We start from the raw sequence: 13,645 nt of genomic DNA, 5'->3' as shown, positions 1-13,645 counted from the left end.
GAGGGGGCCGCCGGAGCAGAACGAACATGGATGCGTCTCACAGGAAATGCGACAGACGGGTCTGCGGTGCCAACTCCACGGGTGAGCTGTGGGACCTCTGGTTTGGACCTGAGCTCAAGTCACTGGACATCCAGCTGGATACATCAATCAATCTGAAGTTCAGAAGAGGGCTCTGGGGCTGGCGACACTTTGTATATAGATGGTACCAGATAAAAGAAACATTCTGGAATCACAGAGTGAAGAATGTCAAATGCTGCTGAAAAGTCAAAACAGGACTGAGACCTGATCACCAAGCTTGGAGTTCATGTGGAAAGCTATAAATTGTGTCATACACGGTGTCATTTACTATCTACAGGTACTGAAATGGAATCATTAAGGCCTTGAATCTTACCGTATCTTAAATAAAATGTGCCTTTTAAAGAAAAACATGTGAAAGTTTTCCCCTGACAACGTGTCCCCTCACCACAGCTCAGCCTAGACGGCCCTCCCAGGAAGGCTGCTTCCTGCCCCTGGGCTGGGCCGGGCCTCTCCCGTCAGCTGCTCACACGGCGCCTCATACGTCTGTCTCACAACAGCCATCGACCGGGGAAGCAGGAACCCAGGACTTCTCACCCGCCAGACAGGTGTGCTGTGCTTCCCGGGACGACTGCACATTACTGCACTGGGCATCAAAAGATGACAGCTTCAGGGCTGCCCTGGAGGCGCGGCGGCCAACGCAGGAGACACAGGTGCAATCCCTGGAATGGGACGACCACGCCTCGAAGTAACTAAGCAGCTAAGAGCTAAGTAAAAGAGCAACATTTCTGACAGTTCATCAGAACTATTGAGCCTGCGCCGAAGAGCCCAGAAACCACCACGACTGAGCCTAGGAACCACAACGACTGAAGCCCTTGGGGCCTGGAGCCTGCAGTCTGAAACACCACCACCACGAGAAGCCCCACGCCGCAACCAGGGAGCATCCCCACCCACCACAACTGGATGAAAGCCTGTGCGGCAAGGAAGACCCAGCACCAGCAACAAAATAAAATTATTTTTAAAATGACGGCTTCAGGTACCAATTCAACTAATTCAAAAAAAAGGTCTTTCTATATTGCTAAACTAATAAAGTGGCTAAAGGCGCATAAAAGACAACAAAGACAAATTGTGTGTCTCTATTTCCCCCATAATATACGTAAGAGGAACAGAACAATTTCGTTTTTTGTTTCCTTTTTCCCGTCAAGGCTTCACATTTCCAATGGCCATGCCTAGCCTAATTGCTGGCCTGCAAACAGGGAGCAGGCCAGGGCAGGGAGACAGGGAAGCCAGGCCGGGAGGCAGAAGCTGCCTCTCAGAAGTCGATGCTGGGAGAACCGCCACCGCCCTGCGCTGCTCACGGAGCCCACGAGGAGCACACGCCCCCGGGCCGGGCGCTGCTCCACACGCCCCCGGGTCAGCCACGGCCACCCCTGAGGGAGCTCCGTCTCCATCTCCACTTCACAGGTGCTGGTGGTGGTCGCTCACTCGGTCGAGTCCGACTCTCTGCGACCCCATGGACTGCAGCACGCCAGGCTTCCCTGTCCATCACCAACTCCCGGAGCCTGCTCAAACTCATGTCCATTGAGTCTGTGATGCCATCCAACCATCTCATCCTCTGTCGTCCCCTTCTCCTCCCGCCTTCAATCCCACCCAGCATCAGGGTCTTTTCCAATGAGTTGGCTCTTTGCATCAGGTGGCCAAAGTATTGGAGCTTCAGCATCAATCCATCCAATGAATATTCGGGACTGATTTCCTTTAGAATTGACTGCTTGGATCTCCTTGCAGTTCAAGGGACTCTCGAGTCTTTTCCAACACCACAGTTCAAAAGCATCAATTCTTCAGCACTCGGCCTTCTTTGTGGTCCAACTCTCACATCCATCATGACCACTGGAAAAACCACAGGTGAGGAAATCACAAAGAAAGGAGGATGCAGAAACACAGGTTTTAGCCTGAGGTAAAAGAGGAAAAGGATCAAACCAGTCAGTCCCAAAGGAAATCAACCCTGAATATTCAATGGAAGGACTGATGCTGACGCTGAAGCTCCAGTACTTTGGCCACCTGATGTGAAGAGCTGACTTATTGGAAAAGACCCTGATGCTGGGAAAGATTGAAAGCAGGAGGAGAAGGGGATGACAGAGGATGAGATGGTTGAATGGCATCATTGCCTGAATGGATGTGAGCCTGAGCAAACTCAGGATACGGTAAAGGACAGGGGAGCCTGGCGTGCTGCAGTCCATGGGGTCAGAGTCAGACACGACTTGGTGACTGAACACCACCACGAAGGGAAGACGTCACCATGTGGTGTCCTCACCGAGAAGACACCGCTGGAGACCTGGACCTTCAGGGCCTGATGCCATCGATGTCCAGCTGTGCCCAGAGCATTCCTCCCTGACTGGCTCCTACGAAGGAGCCTCCGTCCCCAGCGCTGGCTTGGGAAGCGGCCCTGAACCTCAGCCCTACCCACCACAGTGCTCCCAGTGCCCTAAAAATTCAGACGAGCAATGTAGACACTGCTAGGTAACTACTCAGCCTCCTTAGATTCTATGCGATTAAATAAAACAACATGAAACACCCAACAGAGAACCGCATTCATTTAAAAACTGAAGGTAGTTTTATATAAGCCTGCACTCAAATGTAATTAACAAGCCCAACTCTTCCCCCGACAATCCTGGAAGCAAGCAGAGAGAACCACCTCTGAGCCCCCAGAGCACCCTCCAATTTGAGCCCACAGGTGTTTCCACCTTCGGCGCCAGCCCTGAGCAGACAACAGGTAAGCAATGTGAACCCTGCCTCAGCACCCAGGCTCCGTCATCCGCCAGGTGGGGGTGGGTGGGCCAGTGACCACAGGCTATGTGGGTCCTTCCGCCTGAAGGTCCCCCACTCTCAGGCTCCGAACCCTCTTCCCGCCCTCCACACACACACTGAGGAGGCCCCCACATGGGATGCCAGATGGGACTTAGACCCCTGGAGCTCAGCGAGACAACTCTGCTCTGGAGGAATTTTTAGGCAGACCCCAAACAGGAAAGTAGAAGCTATGAGTGAAAGGGATGCTGGATGCCATGGAAACGAAACTCTTCCATCAGTAATTTCACCCCAACCTGCCTTTAAGGTAGAGACTCAGCATGATGACAGGATCTCCAAGTACCACCAAACGTTCAAGAAACATTAATCAGGATACAGAATGTTCTGCTTAATTATCTCATTAATTCAGGATTATTTATTACAAAACTTACCCACGCCTCCTAATAACTAACGTTTGACAGCGGTGGGAAATATTTTGACGAGTTAACCGACCGCAAGTCAGTCCTTCTACAAAACATGGACATCTGATGGTCTGGACACTCAAAACTCTGTAGGAAGCCGGGCACGGAGGGCGAGACCCAACTCGGCCCCTCTGTGTCTGTGTGAGCAGAGAGGAGAGACGAGCACACGGGCTAAGATCTCTGCCAGGAGGACGGCCTCAGCGAGTGAATCTGAGTCTCTACTGTGAAGTCTCTGCAGCGCTGGGCAGACGGCAGCCCCGAACACGGGGGGAGGCAGGCACCCACGTGAGCCTCAGGCTGGACTCCGTGCATCTCAGACCTGAGGAAGGGGCCCCTCGGGAGTGGGTACATCACTGGGTCCAGGACTCCGAGCCCAGCATGGGGCCGGGCACTGGGGTCACTGAGGAGACTGACCACGCTGGGTACTGTGGAGGCAGCGAGAAGCAGGGGTGTTCTCATGAAGGGAAGCCCCCAACTGCTGCAGGGAGCAGAGAGAGAGGGGGTTCTGGAAGAGGGGCTCTCAGACTGGGCAAGACCACGTCTTATAAAACTAATGCTATAATTAGGGGGTGGAGAGAGTGCCCCGGGAAGGAAGAAGGAGCAAGTCCTAGACAGCTCCTGGCGGGCAGACAGGTCTCCCGTGAGCACCCCCACGGCTCACTCAGGGCACTCAGCAGCCAAACTGCAGGGGCCACAGCCGTGCAGCGGGACAGGGGTGGGGGTGAGGGTGGGGCAGCGACCCGCACCCTCTGCAGACACAGGCGTGCACAGGCGTGTGTGCCTCAGGCAGCCCCGCCGCCAGGGAGCACGCGTGGCCTGGGAAGGGGCTGGGACACAGAAGCAGCAGAACAAGCAGGGGAGTGAGCCAGCTGGACCGCCCGCTGTGGGAGGGGCCTCGCTGGCTCCCTCTGTGCTAAAAGGGCCCTGCTCCGGGCGCTGTGGAGATGCAACAGAGCAGCGCTGTCTCCGAAACACCAGCCTCCGGGGCAGGTCCTGAGCGGCGCCCGCCCCTTCCCTGGGCTTCCTGCCCACTCTGCTCCCGCTCTGAGCTCCCACCTGACGGCGAGCACCGAACCGAGCGCCTGGGCCCCGCGGGCCGCGCGCAGATGTGCACTGCGTGGATTCCTGGGCTCAGATCAACTTAAATACCTACTAGCGACTTCCTGTGCACCCAGCCCTGCGCTGGGACTACAAACACAGAAGGGATCCCGTGGTCCTTACTCTGGGAAGCAGCCAAGCCCCAGCACCGAGAGAGGCCTCATCCAGGCACCACGAGCATCCACGGGGCCTCAGGCTCCAAGCACATCGCGTCACAAAGGTCTAAGGGGAGGAGTCCTCGGAGCGGTCCTGCACCCAGACACCTGGCGCTCTGCTCCACATTCACCACCCATGAGTCCGACCCTCGCTACCCACGCTCATCAGCGCATCGACTGCAGCTCTGGGGCCCTCTGCACGGGGTATGCTGCCTTGCTAAGAAATTCCTCAGACTCAACCCACTCCGAGGGGAAGCACGCAGGCTCTGGAGCTGGCGCTGAGCTCGAACGCCGGCGCTGCCATCCAGCGAGCCAACGACCTCAGGCAGGTCACTCTGCCTCGCGGAGCCTCCATTTCCTCACGTGTCAAACAGAGGTCTTAAAATTCGCTCCCAGGGCTAGATTAGTTCTAAGGGTTAGATGAATGAGATCCCGTGAGAAGCGCTGAAGCCAACAGACGCAAGTCCCCGTGGCCTGGGCCCCTCTCCCCCATCAGCCCGGAACGAAGCAGAGACGCTCCCTGCATGACAGCGCTCCTCATGCTGCCCATCATGACCGTCACTGACCGCTGCTCTGAGATACCATCAGCCTGGAGCAGCACCAACATAGTAAAAGCTAGTAAGAATTGTTTCTTAAAACTGTTTGTCACATACATTATCTTGTATTGCTCCAAACACACGGCCACACACTGCGTCACAATACACTACTGATTTACTTTTGCAAGTCAGGGTAAAAATAAGCTTGAGAGACACTATTCCCAGACAGTGTTTTCCAGAGTTCCTTGTGAGCCTGGAATCCTAAGAATCTAACTCAGAGGCCTAAGCAGAAAGGTCAAAGCTGAAGAATCCGGTCCCACATGACCCTCAATTGACACCGTCCCCCAGAGGTCACGGGCCCCAGGCCTGGGTATCTTCGAGGTCAGGGTTCACAGTCAAATCCCACAGCACAGGTGCACAAACAGGCGTGCAGCAGGACAGCCTGTCCAAAAGTTGAGTGTTCACAGAGAGGAGAAATCATTTGCTGGTTAAACAGAGGTGACCTTTAATCCTGGCCCCAAACACTCCCAGACAGGGCAGCCCAGCCCCCCAGCAGCAGCGGCTTTGTGGCCTCACGTCTGGACTGATCCCCAGTGACACCAGCCCCGACCTCCATACCCTCGTCCCCGGCATGAATTCAGCAGAGTTGGAACAGTCTCAGGGTCAGGACAGAAGCAACGAATGCTAAGCATCCCACAGGCTCGCTCCCAGGGAAGCAGACAAATCAGCTTTACTTAAACAGCGGGGCCTCGTTCGGAAGACACTTGGCCTTTACCTCTAGAGGTGAGCCTTTGCCTCCTGAAACAAGTGAGCACAGAGGAAAGCCAAGCCCACTGTGTGCTCCCAGCAGTTGTGGACTCACCACGCACGTCGGTGCAGGAACCCAAATGGCCTCTCAGCCCAGAGACACCTCCTTCTGCAGAGGCGCCTTCGCAAGGCTGGTGCCCCCGTACAGGGCCCTCAGAGGCCAGTCGTCTGGGTGGACAGACGAGGCCACAGGCTTAGGGAGGCTCCCCGGCCGTGCTCGGGCCACAGGGACGTAACGGGAGCGGCCGGGGCTCAGGCGGGATTCCAGGACCCGAGACACCTCTCCCGGATCCCCGGGTGCCCTGGCCTCCTCACCTGGCACCAGGTGGGGGACACCCCAGCCTTTCCAGCCTCTCCTCAGACAACCAATCCACCCTGCACGAAGACCTCCTGGTCTAGGCTCCAACAGGAGCTCTCTGGAACCTCGTATACGTCTACTTCGATATCGAACAGGTACCCTAAAACCAAAGTGTCCAACACCAGCTCCGCTCTCCGTCTTGCCAAACCCGGCACCCCTCACAGCCACAGGATGCCCCGGGGCCACAGCCTCCAGCCAGCGCCTCCCCCTCCCAGCCCTCCACCCACTTCTGCGGCCTCAGCTCAAGCCCCATTCTTTCCCCTTCACCGTCTCTGCCTCCAGGTTCCCCTGCCGCCCAGGGAACCAGAAACTCGCTTCTGGGCGGAACCTGGCGCCATTCTCGCCCCAAGTGGAAGCCGCCAGCCGCTCCCGCTGGCCCCTGGACTCCTGTCTGAGGCCCTCAGCTTGGCATCCACGACCCCTGACTTGGCCGCTGGAGCTCACACCTGCCGCCCTCGCCCTTTGCGGGAAGCTCCCATGTCCCCACTCCACCGGAGCTCGCACCTGCCGCTCTCGGCCCTTTGCGGGAGGCTCCCACATCCCCACTCCACCGGAGCTCATGCCTGCCGTCTGGCCCTTTGCAGGAGGCTCCCACGTCCCCACCCCACCAGCCACGGCCTGTTGATCCCAGAGCACGCATGCTCTTGGCAGGCCTTGGCTCCAGCTCTGGGTCGCCCCCATGGGCCCTGATGCCCCCACAGGCTGCACGGCCCAGGGTCCAGGCGCGGGCGCTCCTCCAAGCGGGAGCTCCGGGCGTAAAGTGCAGAGCCTGCCCTCGACCCCAGCAGAGAGCCTGTACGGGCCGGGGGCTGAGCAATGTCTCGGGGAGGAACGGATAAAGGGCATGTTGAAAACACAGAGGCCCAAGGCATCTTCCTCCCCTGGAGGGAGTTCTGAAGGAGCAGTGAGAGTCACGTGGCGTCAAGAGAGGATCAGAGCCTAGCCGATGACCCGCAGCCCAGGCTGTGAACACAGGGCGGCTCGGGCTCAGGATGGAAGGGAGACTATAAAGCAGGAGGTAGGGGCCAGCTGGGCCCCGAAAGAAGCCAGCAGTGAGGAATGAAAGATGGGGGCACAGACATGAGAAAACACTCTCAAAACGCACAAAAATATAGTCTTACCAATCAATTAGGTAGATGTCTGGAGTTAAATTGTTTTTCTTGAAATGAGCAAATAATTTCGGCAAGTTTTCTTCAAAGAATACCTCAAATGCAGCAAAGTACGTCAACATCTGGGGAGAAGATGTGAAATACACTAATAAATACATTATCAGCACACGTTTCCAATCTACAGAGAAAGTCAGTACACTTAACGCCTCTAGAATGCAACAATCATCTTCGTATGTAAACTGCTCACGTATCTTTCCTGGTAACCCTACACCAGGCACTGAACAGGCGATTTGTAAACAGCACAATCTCTAACCTCCTGTAATGTCACTGTGACTGACCACACCTTATCCTTTCTTCAACTTGTACAAAACAGAACTGAAACCCAGAGTGTTAGAGAAAGTTCCAGTCACTTAGTCAAGTCCGACTCTTTGTGACCCCATGGACGGAAGCCCACCAGGCTCCTCTGTGCGTGGGATTCTCCAGGCAAGAACACTGGAGCGGGCTGCCCTTTCCTTCTGCAGAGCAGGTACATAACTTGCCTAACGAGGGCGCCTCATGTGCGTTCAAGGTGTGGCCTCGAACTCACGCCCTGACCCACAGCAAAGGCTGACTCCTGACGGCTCATTCTTCTCTAAGAACCAGGAAGGAATGAACCGTCTAAGAACAATCTGAGGAAACACACGGCCTCTGTGCCGACCCCCAGCCTTTCCAGAGGCAGTCTGATACTGACACTTGGGCAATGGCGACTGCGGGGCGACCGCGGGCCTCCTCACGTGCAGCCGGTGAGCACAGTGTGGGAGAAAACACGGAAGGGACAGGGAGCCGCCCCAGCCCGCATCTCACCGCACGGGCTCAACTTCCTATGGGGTCTGCAGGAAAACCCCATGCACCGTGGGGTGCAGCGCCGAAACAGCTGCGGGGCACCGGCCTCCCCCACGGGCCTCCAGGTGGGGGACCGAGCCGAGCGCCGGCTCTGACAAAAAGCGAAGATGTCCGTGCAGGGCACCCCTCCTCTCTCACTCCAAGGGTTTATTTTCAGAAACACTTGCTGGAAGAATGTATTTCGAAATTCACACATACAGCTATTAACCGCCCGTTTTTCAGGGTCAACACAACACAACGCCCCGGTAATCCTCCACACTGTACAGTGCTACTTGCTCCAAGTAACCCCGGGGAGGGAGAAATGGAAACTTCCGGCCGAACAGAAGGACCAGGCCGCTCTTGCTCTGTGAAGACACGGCACCCGGAGCACCACACACCCAAGGGGATACTTACAAGGCCATGGTCCACTCGGAAAAACGCCATCTGACAGGGTTTATTCAAAAGATTAGAAAAAGCAATGAAGGCATCTGCAGTATCTAAGTTCAAGATCAACACGGCCGCTATGAAGGACATGCCCTGAACCTGAGGGGAGGAGAGAGGGCGGGTTAAACCACCAGCAGCCACCACGGTCAGAGCAGCTCCTGCGTCTTACTGAAGGAGGAACCTACATGCCCTCACACTGGAAGGGCCCACGCTGCCCCCGCCGGCTGCCACCCCCTGAAGGCTAGGCCCACGGCCTCGAGGACCCTGCCCGTCCTGAGGCAGAGTCGCTGCCCTGCCACGCTGGCCGCCTGTCTGCACCCCTTCATTCCCAAACCCTCCTCTGCACCTGACCGACTCGCTGCCTTCTAGAAGGTACAGCATAGGGGCACCATGGAAACGTACATCTAAGGGAACATGTCACTCTAAAGCCATGCAGGCACATGCCCGCTAAGCCGCAGAAACGTCAGCAGCATAGTTTTAAAAACAGTTACAGCTAAAAAGCTTTTCTGATTTAATGCTGGGGGGGAAAAAAAATCACATGCAAAAAAATGAAAATCAAACCCAATTAAAACGTGATCAATGGAGAAGGAAACGGCAACCCACTCCAGTACTCTTGCCTGGGAAATCTCACGGACCTAGAGGAGCCTGGAGGGCTACAGTCCACAGGGTCGCAACAAGAGTCGGACACGACTGAGTGACTAGGCTCGTACGTCAGGCTTTGAAAAAAAAAAATGATCGATGCCACAGAGCAGCTAGGGCAGCTCAATTTCCCTATAAGAAAACTGAGGCAAGTCATTGACCGTGAGCCTTTCATAGCCCACAAAAACGGGGGCACGTGACCAGCCATCTGCAGCTACGGTGAGATGGTGGAGAGCGTGACTTTCTTTCTAGAGGAGAAGGTCAGAAAATCTCGGAAAGGTTCACTTACATAACCCACATCCGGTCGGTAACAAGTGTACGCGCCCAAGATGCTGTGCAGCGTGTCGTGGTACGGGCCACCCTACAAGGACCAACACACCAGAGACACGCGTCAGCCCGGTCAGTGCGTGCACAGGGGCCGCCCGCAGCGCGGCGGAGCCCGGGAGGACTCGCTGCCAAGTGTCACAGGCCGCTCGGCACGTGTCACGGGACTGGACGAGTCAACCGCCGGCCACAGCGGACGAGCTCCACCTACAAGCCGCTCTGAAACAAGCTGGCGGGCCGGGCGTGAGCACCACCCTGGAACAACACCCTTAATTCAGCTGCTGCTGGGTGACTGTACTGCCCCTTCAAGTTCAAGGTGACCGGGCACCCAGGCTCTTCAGAGCAGGTAGGTGCCCATGGTCAGTCCGCCTCTGCCTCCCACCACACCCTCATCCTGATGATTCTTTCTGCCCCCTTGCCCCGCGCTGCCTGTCACTGTCTGTGTTTACGACGTTTCAGCACAGCAGGCGCAGGTTGCTAACTCATCTGCTGTTGTTTATTCCACTATCCTTTACTGGTTACCTAGTGTGTGCAAAGCATGATGCTAGAAACACGGGCACGATAGAATCGGACTGGGTATTTAGAAGTCATATTAACTATCTGTCGGAAAGGCTTTAGCTCAGTTCACTTCAGTCGCTCAGTCGTGTCCGACTCTTTGCAACCCCATGGACTGCAGCATGCCAGGCTTCCCTGTCCATCATTAGCTACCCTTATTTTTAACAGTCTGAAAGTATTAACAAAAGACCCGCCCTCCCAATAAAAATCCCCAGTATTTTTCAAACCTGATCACAAATACATGCAATTTGGCATTTTAGACAAAACGTATTTAAAGCAACAGATCACCACCACTTACTTGCTGGAAAATGCAGAGACTGGGGAACGTTCTGGAGATGTCCAGTTTAATCAGCTCCAGACTGGCTTCTCTGTCTGCTGCTGAAAAACCAGCATCTGCCAAAAGACCACGAGTTATCACACCTCTCAGAGGCAAGTCTGTGGAGCAACTGCAAGGCTTCAGACTCTTAGGAGAGTCAAACAAGGAAGGGACGCTCTTCAGGAGCACGCGGGCCTAATTACAACCTGAACCTACAGCATCAACAGTTTGCAGAGTTCTTTAAGAGCAAAAATCTCACAGTACCATCTAAGGCTAGATCATCATCAGATATTTTCTAGGGTCTGAAATCAAGATTTAATTTGATATTACCTTTTATCAACAACTGTCAGTGGAATTAAGGACAAGTAAGGGAATAAACACAAATGAATTCCACACACAGATAACATCAGAAAAATCATTTGATCTAGAACATCGCTGGTATAAACGTAGAATATGTGGGAGTTACTGCAGCATAACATTACTGTGTGTTATTTGTAACAAATAACTATGGATAACTTGCTTTATATTTTTAAAATTCCAATACCACATGGTATAAAAAAATATCAGCAAAATAGATACTACTTAACCAACGGAAGCAACCACAATCATTTGTGTGACATGGAAAACTCTGAAAGCATAACCTAGGGAACGGGCAGTGTCCCGTCCCTTTGGAAGACCCTCCAACTCTCCTCTATAGACTGGCACGTGGGTCCTCCTAGGGGCCAGGCTACTGTCCATCAGCGAACAAAGGAAGCCATACATGACGACCAGCCCTCCAGCACGTCTGGACACAGACAACTCTCAGGAACTTGTATCACCTTTCTTATAAAAGCTTTTTTTCTTTAACTCATTTGATCTAAAAAAAAAAAAAAAAAATCCCCTTTTTGGAATTCCCTGGGGGTCTACTGGTTAGGACTCGGGCGCTTTAGCCCAGGTTCAAGCCCTGGTCAAGGAACTAAGGTCTCGTGTGCCATACTACACAGCCAAAAAAAAATTTTTTTAATCCCTTTTCCCAAGAAGATTTCAGAAATTTGCACCAACCACTATTTCAGTTAAGGAAGCTTTCTTTGTTATGTGATAAATAATGACGTGCATAATATTTACAACTTATACAGCTGTGACCAAAAGAGCGCGCTGGTGTTGCCGTCACACATACCTTCGGTCTCTGCTTCGGAGCCTCCCGTGCTCAAAGACCGCCACCGCTCCTTTGCTCGGGCGAGGCAGATGTCGAAGAGCTCTGCAAGAAAAGTCTTCGGTAAGCATCACATGCATACGCACGTCTCCCCAGCACACCAGAGAATACACTGCCGGCTCGTTCAAATAATTAAAGTTCAACCACAGACTCCACACTTACTATAGCTACTTCTTCCCTTCTGGCCGGAAGGCACTTCTGTTTTCTAAAGACATCACCATATAGAAAGAAATACACAAAATGCCACTATGCCTGGTGTTTATTACACCGCCCACCCATAAAGCTGTTCTGTTTTGATGTGCTTGATGAGGCTATGGCCTCACTAGACTCTGAGCTCCTGGGGGTAAGACTGTGAGAGCCTCTGGTCATATCTGAATCCAGAACAAACAGCACCAGGACTGACACAGATCAGGACCATCGGTGAGCACGTGACTGATGAGCAAGGTGGGAAACAAGCAGAAAGCCCATCTGGTTTCAAAGAAAGACCAGACGGACCCGCTACCCCCGGCCCAGTCTTCCTGAACTTGTTGCCTGAAAGTGCGGGAAGGGTGAAAGCAACACAGGCAGAAGTTTCAAAAATAAATGTTCTCAGTGGCAGCAAAGTAGCAAGACAGTCTCTCATAAGACAACCATCAAATCTCCATATCTGGAACTTATTTGTTCACTCTTCTCTTTGGGTAGTCTGGCACTAGTGAAATAACTTGAGCTCACAAATCTCTCTGCCGTGCACAGACCTCCACGCCCCACCCTTCCTCAAAGACTGAACCCAGAGACACCTCCGAACCTCTGCTGGCCCATCCAGCCCTGGGTGCCTCCCGGTTCCTCTGCCTCCAACACTGCCCAGCCACTGGCTGCCCTGGATCATGAACAGTCACTGAGACTTCCATTGCTGCTGCCCAGAGAATTCCTACCGCTTTATTCTTTCCTTCAGTACTTCTGGAAAATAAAGCAGAGCACAACTGCCTTCCAGACAGTAAATGATATTTTTAAAAATACAGGAGAAATTCTAGTAACACTATTGTGTTGTAACAAGCGAAATTGTGATTACCAACCTTCCTCTAATCTTGTGAAGGAAGGACCTGACTACGCTCGTCTGCAAGGGCAGAACAACTATGAAACGAAACATCACATTAACTTCATATTAACCTGGAAGGCAGCATGTATCTGAGCTCAGCAGCTTATGGGACAAACCTGGGGATGTGCTGAGCGGGAGCCACAGGGTCTGGGGCGCCCCTGCCCGCTCTGCTTCCAGGAGGCGGGCGGAGCTTTGCTCACTTTGGCAGGAGGTGGACGAAAACCACCACGTGGCCCCTGACCACGGGGAACCGCTTCCCAGCGAGAGATCTGACAGTTAAAGCACAGAGGCGGGCAGCCCTGGGGTAGCATAGGTCAGAGGGCAGTTTTCACAACACCGCCATGGTTTAACTGGCACGCGTTTGTGGGCAGAGAGGGAGTTCAGTGACTCCACCTTCTTCCCGGAGGAGCTCCCAAGTGCAAGGCTGACTCCCCCCAGAGTGAAGGTAACGGTACTACCAGGCTGACGTTCAGCGACTTTCCAACTGCACAGCCACAGAAACAGCAAAACCTTGGGGCTTCCTGAATCGCAGCACGGGCTTCAGGGTTAGCTGACTGACCTGTCAGCGTGGCTGACAGGTTAGCTGACAGGGCTGACAGGGCTTCAGGGTTAGCTGACTGACCTGTCAGCGTGGCTGACAGGTTAGCTGACAGGGCTGACAGGGCTTCAGGGTTAGCTGACTGACTTGTCAGCGTGGCTGACTTCCTCAGTAGGGAAACAAGGTCAATAGCTCCTGCCCCTCAGACTGCTGTCAACGTTCCCCAAGACGTGAGAAAGGACCTATCCGATGCCTGGCCTCAAGAGGGGGCTTCAAGCTCATCAGTGTAGTCACGGTGGCTTCCATACACAGCCAATCTTGAGACTAAGGAGGACCCAATAAGGTGGCATTCACACGCAT

General features: G+C 54.0%; 1 protein-coding gene across 8 annotated transcripts in view; it reads right to left on the bottom strand.

Annotated features, from left to right (window-relative positions):
• TBC1D14 (TBC1 domain family member 14) overlaps positions 1 to 13,645 on the bottom strand; it is a 103,371-nt gene that overhangs the window by 10,407 nt on the left and 79,319 nt on the right. For 5 of the 8 annotated variants that reach the window (XM_043448366.1, XM_043448372.1, XM_043448371.1 and 2 more), the window contains 5 exons: positions 11,637 to 11,717; positions 10,463 to 10,557; positions 9,575 to 9,646; positions 8,617 to 8,745; positions 7,354 to 7,463 (listed from right to left, as the gene is read on the bottom strand). In XM_043448366.1, coding sequence (XP_043304301.1) covers positions 7,354 to 7,463; positions 8,617 to 8,745; positions 9,575 to 9,646; positions 10,463 to 10,557; positions 11,637 to 11,717 — 487 coding nt within the window. The remainder of the gene's footprint in view (positions 1 to 7,353; positions 7,464 to 8,616; positions 8,746 to 9,574; positions 9,647 to 10,462; positions 10,558 to 11,636; positions 11,718 to 13,645) is intronic. The other 3 variants (XM_043448368.1, XM_043448367.1, XM_043448370.1) reach the window with 3 other exon arrangements.

This window comes from Cervus canadensis, chromosome 26 (assembly GCF_019320065.1).
Source record: "Cervus canadensis isolate Bull #8, Minnesota chromosome 26, ASM1932006v1, whole genome shotgun sequence".
NCBI classification, from domain to species: domain Eukaryota; kingdom Metazoa; phylum Chordata; class Mammalia; order Artiodactyla; family Cervidae; genus Cervus; species Cervus canadensis.
Note: the sequence above shows the minus strand (reverse complement) of the source record. Positions and strands in the feature narration are given on the sequence as shown.